This window comes from Crinia signifera, chromosome 2, assembly GCF_055691185.1.
Source record: "Crinia signifera chromosome 2, ASM5569118v1, whole genome shotgun sequence".
Lineage (NCBI taxonomy): Eukaryota > Metazoa > Chordata > Amphibia > Anura > Myobatrachidae > Crinia > Crinia signifera.
Window position 1 is genome coordinate 365,629,017 of NC_139218.1, and position 22,371 is coordinate 365,651,387.

Below are 22,371 nucleotides of genomic sequence, written 5' to 3' on the forward strand. Positions count from 1 at the left end.
TACAAACAACTGCACATATTATATGCACAATTTTAAATTTAACTTTTCAACCAATTATAACATGAAACATCATGAACACTGGCATACTTACTGAGCGTAAGGGAGGGATCGCTGTGTCACCAGGACCATATCAGAGAAAGGGATTCGAACGGTAAGTTCTTACAAAAATCCCTTTTTCTCTTTCAATGGTCCTGGTGACACAGCTTCACATTGGGACGTTCCAGAGCCGGTCCTTTTGGGTGGGTACGCTCAGGTCTGCAGTATTCATCACTGCTCGCCCGAATGATGCGTCCACCGACGCGAACTCATGGAACCTATCGAATTTGGCAAAATTATGAACAGATGACCAAGTGGCAGCGCTGCAAACCTGTTCAGCTGTTGCCCCATGTCGAACCGCCCAAGAGATGGCAACCGACCTGGTGGTATGCGCATTAATCCTGGCCGGTACAGGCCTACCAACTTTAGCATATGCAAACGCAATAACAGAGCGCAACCACCTAGCAATGGTCTGCTTAGAAGCAGGCCAACTAAGTTTGTGTATGTCATACAAAACCAGTAAAGTATCAGTCTTTCTGACACTCTTAACTCTGTCCACATAAACGCGCAAGACGCGCACAACATCCAAATTCCTCAATTTGTCCCTTTTCCTAACAACCCTCTGGGGGTTGAAACACAGGCAGAACAATCTCCTGATTTAGAAGAAAAGCAGAGACTACTTTTGGTAAAAATCTAGGGGTACTGTCCGAAAGGCAGCCCTATCATCATGACATATAAGGGAGGAAGACTTGTAGAACAAAGCAATCAACTCCGATATTTTTTTTTTTTTTTTCTGACGCCACCGCCAACAAAAATACCAGCTTCCCTGAAAGGAAACTAAGGTCAACCGACCTTAACGGCTCAAAAGGCGCCTCTTTAAGGTACTCCAGAGCCAGAGATAATTCCCCTGGCGCTACTGGTTGGTTGTAGGGAGGTTTCAATAGATAAACCCCCTGCAGGAAGGTCTGTACTTCTGGTTCTAACGCAATCCTTCTTTTGGAAAGAAAAATTGGTACTTGTGAGTTATCCGGGCGCCCGATTTTTGGTCGTATGCGCATCGCGTCGCATCGCATGGCATCGTATGTTAACCAAATGGCATGCGATGCGACGCGACGAGATGACCACCCGAACCCGATTTTACATCGGGTACTATGTAAAGTGTCGCATCGCATGGCATGTTAACCACATGGCATGCGATGCGATGCGATGCGATACCACCCGATTTTTGCAGTGTAAAACCCCCAATAAAGTGTCCCAAAAAGTGACACAATGTCAGTCCCATCCCCATTGTTAACACCACTCCACTATCAACGTGAACCCGAAGCGTGGCGAGCGCAGCGAGCCCGCGAGGGGCGGCGGTACGCGTCCTACGACCTTTTCATGCCCTACTATCCACTAGGGCGTGGAGTGAGAATATAATAGTGTGGCGAGCGCAGCGAGCCACCGAGCCCGAAGCGTGGCGAGCGCAGCGAGCCCCGCGAGGGGACACGCATACCTTCACAGGTAAGCGCGTCCCTTCACGGGCTTCACAGGTGTCCACGGCGACGTGGACACCTGTGAAGCCCACGAAGGGACGCACTTACCTGTGAAGGTATCCGTGTCCCCTCGCGGGGCTCGGTGGCTCGCTGCGCTCGCCACACTATTATATTCTCACTCCACGCCCTAGTGGATAGTAGGGCATGAAAAGGTCGTAGGACGCGTACCGCCGCCCCTCGCGGGCTCGCTGCGCTCGCCACGCTTCGGGTTGGCTGTGAGCATCCAATATCATTCATCCATATCATGCATATCTGACACATTAACGACAACTAAATTAAAGGTAATAACTGTGTAATTAACATAAGAATGAAATAAATTAGCATAACAAATAATCATAAAGCACACAATAATCTTAATCAACATCATGATTTATCAACATCATGATTTATCAACTAATGTGAGCGCATGCAGAATACGCTCAAATACATTGTCTCTCGCCAGGCATTTTCTCCACACGAATTCCTGCATATAGGAATCTAGATGATGGCGTGCTGTTCCCCGCTGGCGTTTGTTGCGCCATTTTGCACACCCCCAAAGTCGCTCAATATTCTGCGTGTGTGCACCAGTCTCTGGGTCGACGAAGTTGAAGCGGTGATTTACCCGCAAGTGGCTGTAACCAGCCCGCTCCAGTTCACTGGTTTGATAGGCACGCCAGCAATCACTTACAATGGTGCTGCCAGGTGCCACATGCTGCACAATTGCACCAATGCAACCATAAAACAGTCCCCTGTCTCCCGGCACACTCCTCCGAACACCCACTGCTGTGGGAGTACTCTGCCAACATTGGCCTTGCGTTTGACAAAGAGGCTTTCATCGACCTCCACCATTTTCCCTGGGCCTCCAATCTGTTGCTGTGGCTGTGCCATTAAATCACACTGGCATGCCTCCCGCATCAGGGCATTGTAGAAAATGGTGCTTTTATTGCAGAGTTTTAGATTTTTGGTACAGAATTCAATGGATGTGAGTTCATCGCACCAGCACCAGATAAACCGCAGGATCGTCATGAAGGGGAGCCTGCACCCAGGATAGAACAGGGAGGCCCGCAGACTCTGCTTTTTGCTGCAGATTTTAATATAGCAGCGCCATTTGCGTTCTTTCAGGGACAGGCGCATAGGGTGGCCATTTGGGCATGTGGCAGTCAATGGGAGCAGCCCTTTCTCCTGCAGGAATGTGACTGTCTCTTCCTCTGTTTTTGGGAGGCTGAAGATGCCATCAACCACAGCCATTTTGCCAATAATAGTGTAAGGGGTGAAATGGGGCAGGTGTAAAGGGCCAAATGGGGCAATATTGGGGTAAATGTCCAATAATTCACCTCAGTAATATGCAACAATGCTGAAAATCAATTTCTCTCACTCAAACACTTGCTCTCTCCTCTGGAAACTACCTCACACTGATTTTCTGCCAGATGTGCCAGAGGGCGGGTTTAAAAATGGGCGGGAAGTGTAAACATCGCGTCGCGTCGCATCGTATCCCATTGTATACCATACAATAAGCATACGATGCGACGATATACGACGCGATGGAAAATCGCGTCGCATCGCGTCGTATCGTATGCTTATTATAATGGCATGCGATGACCAGATCGGGCGCCCGGATAACTCACAAGTACCGAAAAATTGACCCGGTCGAGATATGTACTCTGAGTGACTGAAGGCCTAACCCAGAGGAAAGGCCCTCCTGTAAAAAACTCCAACAATTTAGCCATTTTAAATCTCGATGTGCGTGACCTCTGTCTTACACACCACCAAATATAGGTCTTCCAGGCCCCAAAATAATTTACAGAAGACACTGACTTTCTGGCTTTCCTCATTGCGTTAACCACCGCCTCTGAGAATCCTATATTCCTCAAAATGGCGTTTTCAACAGCCAGACCGACAAAATTAATCGAGCTGAATCCAGCTGGTTGAACGGTCCTTGTTTTAGAAGGTCTGACCTCAGAGGTAGACGCCACGAGTCCACAGAGAATGTCTGAAGCCTCAAGTACCAGGATCTCCCTGGCCCATCTGGGGCCACTAAAATTACTGGAATTGTCTGGGCCTGTATTATTTTCAACGGTACTTGTTTCCTAGAACGGCCACAACGATTTAGATCGTTGTGGTCGTAAGATAAAAAATCGGATCGATCGCATCGCATGCGATTTGGTCGCATACGATGCGACCGATCCGATCGACCGATTTTTCACCCGATTTTTTTTTTTTTTCACCAGATTTGTTTAAATTGCCCCCCCAAATGTTAATAAGTGTGCTAGACCCCACGATAGACGTGAACCCGAAGCGTGGCGAGCGCAGCGAGCCCGCGAGGGGCGGCGGTGCGCGTCCTCCGACCTTTTCATTCCCCTACTATCCACTAGGGCGTGGAGTGAGAATATAATAGTGTGGCGAGCGCAGCGAGCCACCGAGCCCGAAGCGTGGCGAGCGCAGCGAGCCCCGCGAGGGGACGCGTCTAACTTCACAGGTATACGCGTGCGCTCGCCACGCTTCGGGCTCGGTGGCTCGCTGCGCTCGCCACACTATTATATTCTCACTCCACGCCCTAGTGGATAGTAGGGGAATGAAAAGGTCGGAGGACGCGCACCGCCGCCCCTCGCGGGCTCGCTGCGCTCGCCACGCTTCGGGTTCACGTCTATCGTGGGGTCATGGCGGGCACATAAAAAATGTGAAATGGGTCATATTGGCCCATTTCACCTTTTTTATCATTTTTCCCTATGTGAGATGGACTTAATCAAGTCCATCTCATCTTGTGCCATTATAATGGCACAAGACCGACCGATTTCAATGTTAAAAGATTTTTTAACATTGAAGTCTATGGAAAAATCGGGTCAATCGGTCGGTCGCATCGCGGCCGATTTTAATTGGTCGCGACCGACCGATTGACCCGATTTCTGTCAATCAAAGTGAAAAAATTGTAAAAAATCGGCCACATCGTGAGGATCGTGTCCCTTAATTAAGAGCCACGATCACTCACGATTGTGGCCGTTCTAGGAAACAAGTACCTTTTCAACTCTCTTGCCAGCATTGGAACTGGCGGAAAATCATAAAGAAGATTCCCCTCCCAGGGGATAGTCATGGCATCCACTGCTTCTGCCAGTGGATCCCACGTCCTGTCATACAACCTGGGTACCTGATGGATGAACCTGTATGCCTTCAGGTCCCTATCCGGGGTTTCCCCCTTATTGTAATCTAGTGGAATACTTGTGGATTCAGCCTCCATTTTCCTTTCATCAGTTTCTCCCTGCTCAGGAAGTCGGCCTCTATATTCTCCACTCCTGGTATGAAGATTGCTGATAATGCTAGAACATTCTGTTCCGCCCACAAGAAGATTCGGGACACCTCCCACATGGCCAGATTGCTGTGTGTGCCTCCCTGGTGATTCAGATACGCCACAGCTGTGACGTTGTCGGTCTGAATGCCTAAAAGGGAGCTCTTGTAATCTTTTCTCCCGCCAGAGAAAACCTCAGTTCCACGATGTTGATCAGTAAGGCAGACTGTAAAGTATCAGTCTTTCTGCTCTAAAGTCCACAAGCCCTGCAGACGCAGGTCCACGACTACTGCCCCTCAGCCTCTGAGACTGGCGTCGGTAGTGACTACCAACCAGCTCCAGGACTGCAGGGACCGACCCCCCCGAAGGGAATCCACCTCCATCCACCATTTTAGGAAGGATCGAGTTTCTGAAAACAACACCATTTGTTCTGACCTCATGGTCTGAGTGTTCCCTGTCCACTGGGACACTCTAGAGTGGAACCTGGCGAACTGTAACGTCTCGAAAGACGCCATCATCTTCCCCAGCAGTTTGAGGCACCTCCATACTGCTGTGCTCTGAGACCCTAGGATCTCCTGTACCAAGGCAGCCAGATCCCTGGCCTATGCCTCTGGTAGAAACACCCAATGCAACTGGGTATCCAGACCAATCCCCAAGAATTGGAGTCTCTGTGACGGCACCGATTGAGATTTTTGTAAATTTAAAAGCCAACCGTGAATCTGCAAAACCTGATGGTTTCTGCCAAGTGACTCTTCACTTGTCTGCTGACTCCGCTTTAAACCGCAGGTCGTCCAAAAATGGAATAACCATGATTTCCCTAAGTCGAAGCACATCCGCCATTTCTGACATTATTTGGTGAATACCCTTGACGCTGTGGCCAGACCGAAAGGCAACGCCTGTTATTACAGGAGAAGGTCTCCTATTGCACACCCCAATAGTGCCTGATGTTCCGAGTGAATAGGAACCTGCAAGTATGCGTCCTGGACCTTCATGGACGCTAAAAATTCTCCCTGGTCCCGGCTTAGCAGCACAGACCGTAGAGACTCTATTTTGAAATGGTCTACCCACAAATGGCTATTAATGCCTTTAAGTTTAGGATCAGCTGAAAGACCCGTCTGGTTTGGGCACCAAAAACAGAGTGAAATAAAAGCCTTTTTTCCCTCCGCTCTGGGGACCGGGACTACCACACCCTTCTCTAAAAGAGAATGAGCCGCTCCCAAGAGAGCTGTACGGAGTCGAGCCTCCTTTGGTAGTGGTGTAGGAATGAACCTTCTCGGTGGAAGAACTTTGAAGGGAATCTTTTAACCCTGGGTTATATTTCTAACCCAAGCGTTCCGGTCTAACAGTGCCCCTGCGTCTTTGAACAGTGACAGACGTCCCCCCTCCTTAAACACCGCCGGGCAAAACCCCTGGCAGTATGCGGAGGATTTTTCCTCTCCTTTGGTTTCTTATAAAAAGAACCCAATTTTTGACTATGGGGCCTTGCCCCTGGAGGACTGAGACTATCCCTTAAAAGACTGTTCTCAAAAGGACGCACCTCCTCTAGGGGAGGGCCGAAAGGATGGCCTGAAAACAGAAAACCTTGATGTCTGCTTGGCTGCAGGGGTAGGCAGGAAAGTGCTTTTTTTTCCACCTGTGGCCTGCTTATTGATCTCTTTCAGTTGTAAACCAATAACAGCTTTCCTTTAAAAGCTAATGCCTCTAAGCCTTTTTAGACTTGTTATCTGCCTTCCAAGCTATAAGCCAGAGCACTCTCCTGGCACTCCAGACACTGAGGAAACTCTGGCAGCCATTTTGAGAGCTTCCTGCTCAGCCTGAATCACATTTCTGCAGCAGCATTAGACTTCTCTGCATAGTAACAACACACAAAAAACAGTATGTCAACTAGAGCACAGGTCACTGACCCACCAATCCTGGCCTTAGAGACCCAGACTGAAGCCAATCAGAAGACTTGCTTGCTTGAAGGCTTGCACTGGTAGCACAGTGGCTTTTGACAAGTATACCACAGAAGCCTCTACCACTGGAACATTTTCCCAGAGGTCTGCATGATCCTCAGGCATAGGATACAGGCTTAACCATCTATTAGGCATCTAAAGCCTTTTGTCAGGGGTTTTCCAATAAATCTTGTAAACCCTTGTCTGCAGAGAGATATCATTTCCCTCACGCTGTCTCTTAAAAACAACCTTAGCAGGAGTTTTTTCTTCACAGACAAATTCAATGCCTGTTTACAGCAGTAATCAAATCCTCCACCCCAGAGGGTGAGGACTCTTCAGAAACATCACCCTGAACCCAGGGTATGTCTGTGTACTCTCCCTCCTCATCAGCAGCTAATAATGGCACTGAATAAGACCTTTTAGGGGTCCCCCCAGAATAACCATAAAGCTTGTCAAACAAGTATTTTAAACCTGCTGATTCCCATAGCAGTATCCTGCATGACTTGTAGAAGTCAGGATCTGTCTGGGTCCGAGGCAAAGAGCTGGACGGACTGCTGAGAGAATGGCCATGGTCTAGGGAAATTACCAGCCATCACTCTTGCCTGTCCAGTAATGCACCAAAGCATTTTCCGACCTGTCTCAGGGACTTAGCCCTCGCAAGGTCCGATGCACTACCCTCTGGGGTTCACTCCCCATGGGTTTCACAGCAGCGCAACAAACACATAAGCCCCCTTTAGGGACAAATTTCAGTGTACAACCACTGCAAGCGCTCAATGCATTAAAGGCTCCCTCCCCCAAAACCACAGACTGTTGCTCAGACATGATGTTCTCAATAACACAGTCACAGCATTAAATGTACATACATTATATACAGTGTACTCAGTCACTTAGCTTTCTGTAGTCTTCAGAATGGGGAAAGCGAAGCCCAGGAAATCCAATCACTTTGTCAGGATCTGTAAGCCAGCTCAGCTCCGCTGCAAGCGTTCTGAATGGCGCCAAAACAGAGTGAGGGAAGGGACCAAGTCCCTGCTGCTGCGGGGTCTGTGACTTTTGGCGCCAACTACCCCCAGACAGCCGCTCCCATTGTAGGATCTCCTCGTTCCAGTATCTCCCCCTCAGCTGGGGACCACTCGGAACATGCCTGTAACAACACTGCTGTCCTCTCATATCAGGAGCTCAGTGTGTAAGCTCCGCAGAAAATGGCCGCCGCCATCACGGAGCGCCTGTCCCCCATGATCCCCACCTAGCGTGAAGCCGGTTTCAGAGCGCTCCGGAGCCCAGGCAGCTTCTTAAAAGAAGCTGTAAGCGCTGCACAGGGAGGCCAGACAGCGTCTCCCTCGTGCACAGTGAGCTGACAGGACTCGTTTCTGTCAGCTCCTGCTGCGCTAGCAGTGTGAGGATTCACTAATGAGAATCCTCACACTGTGCCTACCTAGCTAGTGTAGAAGTTAATAAAATAATAAAAACCCTAACTAACTCTACTCCTTCGGCTGCTCCAGCAGCCCTTTAGAATAGCACCCACTCCAGTGGGCACCTAACACGAACTGAGGAATCTGGGATGCAGTAGGGGAGGAGCCTACCCTCCAAAAGCTTTAGGATAGGTGCCTGGCTCCTGCGGACCCTCCTACATCCCAATGTGAAGCTGTGTCACCAGGACCATTGAAAGAGAAAAATATGCGGAGATGGAAATGGTCACATCAATTCACGTTTTATTAATCAAATGTGAAACAATTGGGGTGTAAGGTCAAGTAACTTAGAAACAATGGTAGGTTAGATGAGGGTTCACAATGTGTAATTGTGTAGGGATGGGTTATGTGAGGTATGTGGGGGGGTTGCAGACCTGATTACGGGCCTTAATTGGTGTTTGGTTACACCTATATGGGATTGGGTTTGTATCACTCGCGGGAGATTCCCAGTGGGGTTCAGGCGGTCTTTTAGGGACCCCTTTACAATCCCACACCTAACCAGATTGACCCCTTCGTTGAGATTATACTCTGTTCAATATTCCAGCAGGTTATTTTGAGGTAGTTTTAGTTACCAAGTTATACTTGATTAGCAGGAAAGGCGGTGCAAGGAAAAAATGTAAAGAATAAAAATAAAATATGACTGAAAGTTAAAAAACATGCCATTCTTCGAGACACAAATAAAAATCGGAGGTTTCTTGGAGATGTAAGGAGTTAGTAAGCAACAGAGCTATTTACGTTACCTTTTTAGTGCCTATACTCCTGGTCAGTCCTTTACCCACATTAAACTACTGCATTGACTCCATATTGGACACAGAGGAAAAAGCAGCAAGTCAACATCATTAACAGCAAGATGCCAGAATGTAGGTTAAAAAAAGGGCAACATATTTACCTTGCATGGAACGGTCAGAAATTCATTCTTTAATTGTCTTAACTTTTGGTTATTAACAGTAGTAACATTGCCAAAATCAACATACTTTATGATGGCTTCTCGAGAATTCGGTAATCCTAGAAATAAGGGGAAAAAAGTTAACACACACAACCACGATCCTACTTTTGAAAAGCATCTCCTGTCACCTCAACTCAACCCCATAGTAGAAAAGTCCCTCACAGAAGATGAAGGAGACCACATTTTGTTTATCGGGATGTGTCTTCTAGCTTCTAAGCTACTTTTAAAACAGAATTTTCATTATCATTTGGAAAAAATCAAATCAAGTTGGTAAACAAGCTCGAACAGAAAGTCTCATCTTCCCAAAGTCACACTACAGATGGAGCCGCTCTCATCTAAGCGGCTCTTGGCACGCTGATCGCCAGCGAATGTGTCGCGTCTACGTCCGAGACGCTCGCGTGGCATTGCCGTCGGATCTACTTTAAATGAGCCCCTTGACATTTCTGATGACGGCTTTAGTAATAAAAAGGCGAAACAAGTTGCTGAAAACCACCCCATTTTTGGCATGGTGTCCCATGAAAACAACCAGATTTTAATGAACCTGTGTTTTAGTAACAAAATGTATTTTTGTTTTTTCAGCCAACCTAATAGACTAGCCGGGAAAAAATGTTGGAGAAATATCGTGAAAAATCATAAAAAACTGAGGTTTCTTCCCCTGCAATAGAATATCCCACACAGCCTTACCAATAACCTCAGCTCGGTACCAGAGCTCGTCTTCTGAATTATACTTGGCAATGCACGGTTGACCCATTGCTGGACACAATATTTTTAAGTCATCAGCTTCTTTGCTGTCATATACTTCTTGGATCTTGTCCACAAGCCGTATGTATTCTACATCACCAATCTGAAATAAGTATAATGAGTAATAATGTGCAATGAGAATAGCAGATAGAATGCAACCGTAAGAGAATACGGAACATGACTGAATTTGACGCAGTGTTGACACAGTCAACTGCAAACAAAATACCACTAGGTAAGCGAGCTAAAGCAGATCACCAATACTCAGCCATAGCATACCTTCCAACTTTCAGTAGTGGCTCAGCGGGACTTTTGCGAGGGGGCGTGGCCTTCATACCGCATCACTCGTGCGAGGCCACGCCCCGTATTGCCGCCGCTGCCCCTCTGCCTGCGGGAATAGACTATGTGGGCTATTCACCGCTGCCCAGTGGGGACTCCTACCTGCCCACCCACGGGACACTGCTGGCCCCGGGCAAGCCACTGGAACATCCCCAAAAAACGGGCCGTTTTCGTGGAAAAAGGGACAGTTGGGAGGTATGTTATAGTATGCACAACGTAAAAGAACACAACACACAAGTTATAATCTTGACAAATGAATACAACGTTCAACAATAGAACAAGATACAAAAATATTGGATTTAGTGTATGAAACCACACACATAAAACGAACTACCTACATTCAGCGTGGCCAGGGGCGGATCCAGGATAAAATGACAGGGGGGGCACCATGATAAAAGAGGGTTTAGGTGGGGGAGGGCCAGTGTTAGTGGTGCCAGTGTACATGCTAAGAGAGCGGCAGAGAGAGGGTGGCAATGGGATTAAAAATAGGCCCTGGCATTTAAAGTACGCAGGCCCACCATGGTAACAAAAGTGAAGGATGTAGTTGTGCGCGCGCCGAAGGCTCGCTCTGGAAAAGGGGGTGTGGCCACTCAACAGGGGGCATGTCCTTGAGTGTAGTGTACAACACCATATACAACTTCTACACATTATGCAACAAAATACTAGACCCTATTATACTTGCCCCTTACACATGATGCCAAATGGAATGAGCCAAAATTCAAACAAGGCCACATGGATTGTGTCAAAATTCACATAATGCCACACGGATTGAGCCAAAATTTACATAATAACACACGGATTGAGCCAAAATTCACATAATGCCAAATGGATTGAGCCAAAATTCACATAATGCCACATGGATTGTGTCAAAATTCACATAATGCCACACGGATTGTGCCAAATTCATAAGATGCCATATGGATTGAGCCAAAATTCACATAATGCCACATGGATTGAGCCAAAATTCACATAATGCCACACGGATTGAGCCAGAATTCACATAATGCCACACGGATTGAGACAAAATTCACATAATGCCACACGGATTGAGCCAGAATTCACATAATGCCACAGAGATTAAGACAAAATTCACGGGGCGTGGCCTAGCAGCCATTGTGATAAGCAGCACTTTGCCTGAGCTCCTGCATACAGCCAGGAAAAAGTGGGACTCCAGACACCATCCCCAATCCAGAGGACACACAGAGAAACCCCTGCACCTGTACACCCCTCTGGAGGTCAGCCCGAGCGGCAGCGGAATCGGGAAGCCTTTTTTTAGGCTTCTGCAGGTTGCGGCCTACTCGAGGCTCCGGAGCCGGGACCTAGATTTTGGACGCCTGCTGGGACTCGAGCTCCGCGGCCGGGAGACGCAGCTGAATCCTTTTTGGGACCACCAGCAGACCACCCAGGCATCCCCAGGCCCCCCTGGACACCCCCCTGAGCCGGGACTAAAGCAGGGAAAGCAGGTACACTGCGTTTGCATCCCCCCCCCCAGCACTCACCCTGTAATTCGCGGCGGCCATCTTGGATGTGGCATGATCAAAAACGCTACTGAATCCTTGTCTGAGACCACCAACAGACCAGCCAGGCATCCCCAGGCCCCCCTGGACACCCCCCTGAGCCAGGACTGAAGCAGGGAGAGCGGGTGCATTGCGCCTGCATCCCCCCCCTGGCCCAGCACTCTCTCTGTGATCAGCGGCGGCCATCTTGGATGTGGCATAAGCAAAATCGTCACACACAGAGATCCCCTGGATGCATGTGAGGACTATACTGAGGTGGCCTATGCGGGAGCTCCATCTAGTGGCCAGAACCAGCCTTTTTCCTGTTCTTTTGATGCAGACTTCATACCAATGCCATTTGCTGTTTAGCTGTACAACACAAGGAGCTGCCATACCCTACCACCTATGTCAGGCTCCACCCTGTATAGGAAGACTCTGCGGGCTCTCTAAGTTAAAGTGCACTAGCTGGGGGCACCCTACACAAAGTTTTGCCCTAATCTGCAATCGCCGGATGATGCAACCCCGTGATGGATGAGTGACCTTCGGCGGCTCCACCCACCTCCCGGGGCTCCATAACGTGGTTAACCTAGGGCTGACTCCCCGCAATGCACTACTAATTTGTATTGGCGGCCAATCTGACGAACAATCTCACTTGTCCCTTCCTTCAAGCTATTATGCCACCCAAGAAAAGCAAAGCGCCCCAATCGGTGTCACAGATTCCTTTCTTTAAGGTATCCCCACATCCATCCAACAAAAAAGATATGGACAGGCCCTCTGATGTATCACCCACCTCGGCCCCACCAACGATGCCGAAACTGCCTGTTGACAATCCTACGGAGATGCCTTCTACTTCTGTAAAAGACTCGGATGCCCTCACGGTCGGCACCCTGAAATTACTTTTCTCAGAATTCAAAAGCGAGGTCACTGCGGAAATTCGCGCCGCAATACAGAATTGCCAGCAATCCGTGGACGAGCTGGGCGCCCGCACAGACCACCTCGAGACAAAAATGGAGGAAGTTGTTGGCTCTCATAACGGGCTAATTGACTCACACGACACTCTCGAGGCGGAGGTCAGGGCACTGCGGGAGAAGGTGGCCGACCTTGAGGACAGGTCTCGGAGATCCAACCTTAAGATCCGAGGCATCCCGGAAAACATCTCAAACAGTAGTCTGCACGACTACACCATGGCAGTGTTTAAGAAACTCTTACCGCAAGCTTCAACAGCAGATCTACTCATAGATAGGATACACAGACTCCCTAAAGCCAGGGCGGCTCCTACATCTGCTCCCAGAGACGTGCTTATGAAAATGCACTACTTCCATATTAAAGAAGCATTAATGAAAGCGGCCAGACCTTCATCAGAAACGGCGCCGGCTCTGGGAGAGCTCCAACTATTTGGGGACTTGTCTACAGCTACCATCCTCAGGAGACGTTCGTTCCAGCCCATAACATCGGCACTGAGAAAGGCGAACGTACCCTACAGGTGGGGATTCCCAACGAAGCTACTAGTTTCCAGGGAAGGCACCACGATTGCTATCTTAGAACCAGAGGATGGACAGAAGCTTCTGTCATCGTGGAACATTCCTAGCACCGGACCTGGCCCTTCCTCCCCACGTCGACTTCAGCAGGACTGGTCTACAGTGGGGTGAGGTAAATTGGGCTGTCCGGATGTGACTCAGTATTCACCATATCTTAGCTCCCTTGCTATATATACTTCTCACGGTTGTTGTCGGGACTCCTTGTTTGCTACAATGCATTATAACTAAACACTGTTGTTGGGCTGCCTTGAATGAAACCCGAGCATAGCTCTACTCCCTATCTTACATTTAGGCTTCCCATTGGTATTGGTATTAATGTTAATGTTTAGATGGTTAGCTTAGAGATTGGATATACAGTTATACGGTTTTATGTTACCACAACACATTTTGTGGCCGTTATTAATAACCTAACTACACCCCTTAGGGGGAGATTGGCCCTTAACTTTAACCTTATTCTACTGGAAGTTGACTGTTCTGCTCCCCGGGAGGTGGGAAGCAGGCTGCTACCCCCCACTCGAGATGGTACCCAGCCAAAGTCGATTGTTGGCTGGTATTGATCCCAAAGGGGATCACTTCAACCCCTTAACCCCCTCTTCCCCCCCCTATTACCCCCATACCCAACTTAAGTACAAAGACACTGTATTCAGAAATAGGCACCTACTGTTTATATTGCTTTGGGACCTCCTTGATTTAGGCAGATCCACAGAACGTGTTCAGCATCTCCCCCCTCAGGACTATGGTTAAGCTGTTATCATTAAATGTAAAAGGTCTAAATTCTCCCCAGAAACGGAAACTGGCACTAAATTACTTCCACAAAAAAAGAGCGCAGGTGGTTGCTCTCCAGGAGACCCACTTCCAAGCGCAAAATCCCCCCCTATTCACCGATCATAGATACCCAGTATGTTATAGAGCCAATGGACCAAACAAAAAAGCCGGTGTGGCTATCCTGATATCTAAAGACTGCCCGTTTGTTTTACTTTCCCAATGCGCCGACCCTGAGGGGAGATACCTGATCCTTACCGGTCACCTAGACGGAGTAGAGGTGACTATTGCATCCTGCTATGCCCCAAACACTAGGCAGCTGAAATTCCTTAGGAAATTTCTGAACGCACTGCAATCCCAGGTTAAAGGGGCCCTAATGATCTTAGGAGACTTTAATATGGTCCCTGACCCCTTCTTAGATAAGTCAAAACTCCCACGCACATTTAGACCCAACAGGAACAGAGACAACTTACCTAACCTTAGTAAAACCCTAGCAGAATTCGAACTTTATGATCTATGGAGGGTTAAACACCCCTCAATGAGGGACTACACCTTCTTTTCACACGTACACCAGTCTTATTCGCGTATAGATCTGGCTCTAGTGAGTAGATGGACCATTCCCTCGGTATCTAAGATAGACATCCTGCCGTCCACCTGGTCGGACCACTCCCCTTTGTTGATCAACTGGGAGGTATCTAAGCATAGAATCCCACCAGGCCCCTGGAGGCTGAGGCCATCCTTGCTAAACCAGCAGGAGGCCCTCCAGGCCCTACAGTCTTCGCTTGACACATATCTGGACACAAATAGTACTGATGACACATCGACCTTTGTTCACTGGTGTGCGTTAAAGGCGGTTATGCGCGGCACCTCGATCCAGATGGCCTCTAGACTTAAGAAAAAATATAAAAAAGATCTTCTAGAGGCGGAGCTTGAATTAGCAGGTTTAGAGAGTGCACATAAAGCGGACCCGTCCAACAGAGATAAGTACAAGCAATTATTAGCTGCCAGGGACAGGGTTAACTTACACACCTTAGCGGAAGTCCAGCGTAATATTAATAAACTGAACCAAAAGTTCTATACACTGGGCAATAGGGCAAACAAACTCCTAGCGCATAAACTAAGGGGACGCAGGGCTTCTACTCGCATCCAAGCCATATACACCTCTAATGGGACCAAGGTATCGGATCCCTCTGATATCGCTGAGACCTTTGCTAACTATTATGCCAATCTGTATAACCTAAAGCAGGATCCAGAAACACATCAGCCCTCCCTTTCGGAGATCAACAGGTTCCTCCAAGCTCAATCCCTGCCCTCCCTGGACTCCGATGAGTGTACCCGTCTGGATGCTCCTTGGAGTGTTGAGGAGGTTGAACTAGCCATAGACGCGCTGCCCTCGGACAAGGCCCCAGGGCCAGACGGATTCCCCACTAACTTTTACAAAACTTTTAAAACTAAACTAGCCCCTACCCTAGTCCCAGTGTTTAACGAGGCCTCCTCTGCCACCGCCTTCCCTAAAGAGATGCTAGAGGCTCGCATCGTAACAATTCCCAAACCAGGTAAAACACCCACTAACGTACAGAATTATCGCCCGATAGCACTTCTCAATGTAGATGTCAAAATTTACGCAAAACTAATTTCTAACAGAATCGCTCCCCTGCTACCCAAACTGGTCAACTCAGACCAAGTTGGATTTATAGTTGGCAGACAGGCACCTGACAATACGCGCAGAATTATTAATGTCATGGAGTACTGTCAGAGGCAGAAACGGCCCCTCCTAGTTCTATCGCTCGATGCCGAAAAGGCTTTTGATAGACTAAACTGGGATTACCTACGTGCCACCCTTCGGAAGTTTGGAATCGGGGGGAGAATGTTTCATTCCATCCTGGCCCTGTACTCCCTACCATCAGCAAGAGTATTAGCAAATGGCAGCTCCTCTTCGTCCTTTGATATAACTAACGGCACACGCCAGGGATGCCCACTCTCCCCGCTAATATTTGCCTTGGCGATTGAACCCCTGGCAGAAGCTATCCGCTCCCAGGCACTTATACAGGGACCTGTTATTGGGGGTATATCCCACAAGATTAGTCTGTTCGCAGACGACGTATTACTTTGTCTGGAGGAGCCAACCTCTTCTTTATTCCATCTGCACAAAACACTAGAGGCCTACTCTAAGGTATCTTATTATAAGTTAAATACCACAAAAACAGAGGCCTTCCCAATGGACATATCGGAGGTAGTGCTTACGCGCTTAAAAAATGACTATAGATATGCATGGAAGACCAAGTCCATCAAGTATCTGGGCATTAACCTAGCTAGAGAATGCGACATTCTGGAGATTAACTATCTCCCTCTCCTACAAGCTTTTGAAGCTCTGACCAAGGAGTGGATGATGCAAGAAACCTCCTGGGTGGGCCGCATTGCTGCAGTAAAGATGGTACTACTTCCCAAATTGCTCTATATTTTCCGTACCATCCCTCGTCCCTTCCCCACCTCCATATCTAATAAGTTCAACAAAACCTTATCCACCTACATATGGAAAGGTGCTAAACCTAAGATAGCAAAAACCACTCTCACCCTTCCTAAGGATGCGGGGGGAGTTGGATGCCCAGATCTCGTCAGATACCACACCGCGTGTCTCCTAAGCCAGGCTAAGGAGTGGCTCCTTGAAACCCCAACTAAGCCCTGGGTGGTGATAGAGAAGGCCCTTGTGCACCCCCTCCTTCTCCCGGATTTGCTTAGACTCCCAGCCTTATCCCCCCTTCCTCCAATGATATTACCAAAAGCAGCACGCACTACCATATCAGTTTGGCATAAACTGGCCGCCCAGGAGGGGGATATCGAACTTCCCTCCCCTCAACTCACATTGAAATCTATAGCTGCCCTAATTCCTGACCTATCAATCCAGTCTTGGGCCGGGTTGGGCTTAAACTCAGTCCAAGATCTCATAGCGGATGGAATCTTAATGTCATTCTCCCAACTGCAGCAGTCATACACTGTCCCCAGGCAGGACTTTTACAAATTCCTACAGATTAGACACTGGCTTAATGTTAATCTACCTAAACCCTCTAATAGGAAGGGAATTCCGGGCCTTCTGAAGTCATTTTTTGAGTCTACTAATTCAAGAGGAGGTATCTCCAAATGGTATAATTATATGTCGGTCCCGAGCATAAATAAGAGGTTCCCCTCGCAGATTCAGTGGGAGAGAGACCTCCCAGACACATTTACGGAGGAGGTATGGAGGCGGATATTCCAGTCCTGCTTTAAAATTTCTAAATGTGTCAACCACGCAGAAATGTATTACAAGCTAATGCATAGGGCATACCTCACACCGGCCCGTTTACATAAATTCTGGCCCACCGTGTCCCCGTCATGCTGGAGGAATTGTGGTGGGAGGGGGAATATCCTACACATATTTTGGGAGTGCCCGGCACTGGAGCTATTGTGGAGAGATATCTTCCTGTTTACCGCATGTGTGCTCAAGCAGGACATCCCTAGGAACCCACTAACTGCTTTGTTCCATATTCCCCCGGAGACACTTCACCCGGGAGACGCATACTTATTGGGCCACATAATGGTAGCAACCAAAGCCGCAATTGCCCAACTTTGGAAGTCGGCGGAAACGCCTTCCCCTCAAACGATCATTAACAAGATTCATAGACACTTCCTTTTTGAAACAGCGGGAGAGCTGCACCCTCCCAGGGCGACTCCTGTACACCTCAGGTGGCGCAGATGGGCGGAGTATAGAGAGACTTTGGGCCTTCCGAGAGGATATAGCCCAATCATTGACACCTCAGCTCTCCACTCCCCAGCCCAGAATGATTAATGGATTCCCCCCTTCAAATAAGTTCCCTATGGGATGTCCTTCTCGGTGCCTCTTTAATTGACTACCTACTACAACCTAATTGCCATAATGCTGCCTTAAAAATAAAATAAGCCCTAAGCAGTTTCCATTTGTATGTGACATTTGTGAATAGAATATATTAATGTGTATTTGTACCTTCCCTAAACATCCCTCCCCCCCCTTCCCTTCCCCCCCCCCCACCATCCTTAAAAAAAAAAAAAAAGTCGATTGTATTATGTACAGCTTTGTTTATGAATAATCCCTGTCTTTTATTTGAAAATCTCAATAAAATTTAATATGAAAAAAAAAAGACAAAATTCACAATACGCTTCATAAACAGGGACATTGTCCACCAAAGGCACGCATTAAACATTTACACCATAATGTCCATTGCACGTTAAGTTACACGGCATGATGTCCATTATGTATTATGCCAAACACCATAATGCCTATTAAAAATTATGCTACATACAGTAAGTGCTGCTTATCTACATGCTCATTGCCAAGGGTTTCATGCTCATTGCCAGAGGTTCCATGCTCGTTGCCATGTGGGATTACATGCTCATTGCCAACGGGGAATACATGCTCGTGGTAAATGGGGGACAGCCGCCGCCAGGCAGAAGTGATAGCCACTGACAGTGGCAGAGCCTGGCTGTATTCTGAGCACTGCAGGTCCCAGCTATTTGAAATAATACCCATTTCCCACCAGAAAATGCATTCCCAGGTTGGCCCCTTTTACACCAGCCTAGTCCCTGCATTTTCTGGTGTGAGGGGGAGAGAAAACCACCCCCCCCCCCCCTTTAACCAGTTATCTCATTTAACCGGCTATATCTTCGGAACTAACTGACCCATTTACATGAGACAAGTATTATATTGAAGAACTTTTGAGTGGGCTTTGAATGATTTTGGTCCAGTGAAACTGGAACGTTTGGTTCCAGAGTAATCTGCCCTCAAAGAATATGAACAGCCATGAAATTACATTTCAAAAATTAAAAAATCGATTTACATGCTATATCTCTGGAACCGATTGACCGATATGGACCATCCTGGTATCATATTGAAGGCCCAGCGATTTGGAATTGAATGATAACAACCACAAGCTCCTGTGATGCCAGGGGGGGAACTGGCAGCCGTCGGAACCGGGTGGAGGTCGGAATTGACGGGTCCCATATTATCCTATGGGGAAAAAATGTTACAGCTTTACCAGGCGATATCTCCGGTTCCCGAGCCATGGCTAGAGACATGGGGCTGGGCTCGTTGGAAAGCTCTGGTCCTCATCTACAAAATGAATGACAGGGGGGGCACGTGCCCGGGTGCCCCCCCCCTGAATCCGCCACTGAGCGTGGCTATACGGTCTAATGTATCTATGAAGAATTAAACTAAACACACACACACACACTTCTTTCAGAGAAAGAATAACACCTTGCTAAAATACAAGGCTCACATCACATATAAGGCTCTATTTAATTAGCAATAAAAGGTGGAGAACTGACATTTTAATGGCGCGGAAACGGCACTTCATCTTACGCCCGCTCGTGTCCCGATCTCATGCTCAGACTCGCTGATTTTTTTCTTTTTCCACAGCTTCATGAAGCAGCAAGTAATAAGCCGCACTTACTCGCAGGGTCTCAGTGGTACATAGGCCAATGTCTGAGGGGGTTCCAGTTACTCAGAAACCCACCTTGACATAATATTTTTACTTAAATATAATAAACCTACCAGGTGAACGTAAAAGTCAGAAGGATCATTCATGTGGCAGATGAGGACAAGGACTTCAGTCATGTCCTTTGGTAATATTGGATCTCTATACTGAGCAGCAGGAACATTATCTACTGCATTGGATATGTTTGAGGGAAACCTAAATAAACACAAAAAATATATATAAGCAAGACACCAAAATGTAGATCTGTATAGCAACATCTCACAAACTTCTTGCAAATGGTAAAATGTGTTTACTGCACATGAAACCCTTAACCAAACAATGTTTAGAATGTTCACATTTGAGGGTTGCTAAGTCTAATAATGGACGTCAGGGGAATGTGGACCTGTAAGGGTCCCCCCACCAATTCTCCTGGGGCTATCAATGACGGATGTGAAGATCAGCTTTGAGTCCAGGAATTGGGGTAGGCAGCTGAGATTTACAATGAGAAAAAAAGTCCACATATATAAATCAAAAGAACGCAGCGCAAGATGAGATGATTTGGGAAAATAAAATCACAATTAGGAGCTGGTCGGTTGAAGAGAAATCAAGTGGTCTGAAATAAAGTACCATCTAACCAACTCCTATTGTTATTCAAACACAGGGGAACATGTATTAAGCCTTAACAAGAGATAAATGCATGGGTGACAAAGAGGGATAAACGTCCAGCCAATCACCTTCTATGTTACAGGCTGTGTTTTAAAAAAAGTCAGTAAGGAGCTGAAGCAGGCAGCAGCCGGCAGGAGGTTCCGGGTTCCAGCAGCGCTGATATCAGGTTCTATTGTAAAGGGAGAATCCATTTGGGTTTTCAAGAGAAATACTATAATAATATGAATGCAGCAATGGTGATACCAAACATTCTTTGCAAATTCATCTATATGCATTAACAGTTAACGTAGAGTTCTGTTGATCACAACAAACTATAAAGACACAAACCATTGCATTTTACAGATTACCTACTGTATAGGTATTTCTAATGTGCCCATTAAAGTGTCTTCAAATAGAGAAAAAAATGTAAAACATGAAAAATGCTCAGCGCTAACTGCATAGCAGCTTCAGTGCCTAAATTAATCATATTTATAGCAGAGAAGGTTTAAGGCACTGGAAAAATATTCTCGAAAATACTTTAACCCATTATGACTAATGCATATGTACCACCCACGCCTTAAAGTACACAGCACACAACCAAATCTGCATCCGCACCATTAATTTATAAGCTGCCACACATTTCCGCAGTACTATACAAAGACACAAAGCCTGAAGTATGCGTGTATGACAGAAAGTACTCACTTGGCCATCTCCAAGAAAACCAGGGCATCCCGAAGGGAGACAGGCATGTCACTACTGATTTTATTCGTAGAAGGCTTCCTCAAGTCAATGATCAGCTTCTTGCCTTCCTCCCGGAAGACTTTCATTACTACACACTTATTATTTACCACTCTTAGAATGTGATCTTTAATTTCCTTTGCCCACAGTCCATCCTATAAAAGAGCAAAACTAATAAATCCAAACTTACAAGACAAGTACGCAGGATTAAGGACTATACACTAATTAACTTGCAGGCTGACTGATGCTTTTTTGAATTTTTTTTATAGCTGGCACCTAAAGTGTAAAAGTTTCATTGTTCTGATGAAAAGGTTCATACACACAGTGTTTTTGCACAGCATGTACAGCCAGCGATGAGCGATTTTCATCCGGCTCAGTGATTTTCATGGGGGTGGACGGCTTTCCATAGCAGGATGCTATAGAAAGCCATCCACTCAGTTGCTAATAACAGCAGACGGACAGCGGTAGCCGGTGATGATGGGGAAGGGCGCATCAGCGCTCATTGCCGGGGCATACACAATGGGTGGTTTTGAGTTAAAAGCAGCTCAAATACATAATAACCAATACAGTCCTGATGGGATGCAATTAGATAGGAATGCTATTGGAAATTATGTGGGGGTTCCAGAATAAGATAGGCCTGCCTGAAGAGGTGATTTTTCAGGGAATGGTTGAAAGTTTGGAGACTAGGGGAGAATCTGAATGTGCGTGGAAGCGTATTACATAGGGTGGGTGCTGCCCGAAGACAGACCTGCAATAGTGAATGGGATCTAGTAATGAACAGAGAGGTCGGTGGGTATATATTTTGAGATAAACGAAGAGCTGTATGTTGGTGTAGTCAGGTTAATGGCCTAGTAGGAGAGTAGCATACAATGAGATACAACTCATATTACAGAACGTACTTTAAAAATGCTAGCTAGAAATGGATTGTTTTAGATGGTCAACTTATCTACTAATCCACATCTCTGCTCGTTACACTTGCTTGATCCCCCTTTGCATAATATCAGTTGTCTGTTCCACAATGCCCATGAAATGTCCCATACGTGACAATTAGGGAAGCCAATCCCGGGGCATTTTTTCCCGGGATTTGGGATTGAAAAATGCTCAATCCCCTAACAAAAAAAATGCCCCGCATGTTTACTTACATGGGCATGGTGATGTTGCCGGGTGGGGTCGCCGGGAGGGTGGGCATGAAGCTGGGAGTGGTCGCCGGGAGCAGGGTGGGGTCTCGGACCGGAGCAAGCCGGGTGGGGGAGTGTTCTCCGTGAGCCGAGTGGGTAGGCAGGGTCTCCGGGAGCCAGCACGTTCAGAATCGGGACACTTCTTAGCTGTCTGTGCGGCCTGACCTATGACCTCGTCACGCTGCGCAGGGCCGCACTGCCGGGTACATGCACAGTCTAATACCAAAATTCCAGGATTGGATACACCAATCCTGGGATTGAAATCCCGGTGTTTTCGG

At 47.3% G+C, this 22,371-nt stretch overlaps 1 protein-coding gene across 3 annotated transcripts in view; it reads right to left on the reverse strand.

Annotated features, from left to right (window-relative positions):
- Positions 1–22,371, reverse strand: part of RNF17 (ring finger protein 17) — a 221,197-nt gene that overhangs the window by 99,705 nt on the left and 99,121 nt on the right. For all 3 annotated transcript variants that reach the window (XM_083169963.1, XM_083169962.1, XM_083169961.1), the window contains 4 exons: positions 20,880–21,070; positions 19,610–19,748; positions 9,861–10,020; positions 9,120–9,235 (listed from right to left, as the gene is read on the reverse strand). In XM_083169963.1, the coding sequence (XP_083026089.1) occupies positions 9,120–9,235; positions 9,861–10,020; positions 19,610–19,748; positions 20,880–21,070 (606 nt within the window). The remainder of the gene's footprint in view (positions 1–9,119; positions 9,236–9,860; positions 10,021–19,609; positions 19,749–20,879; positions 21,071–22,371) is intronic.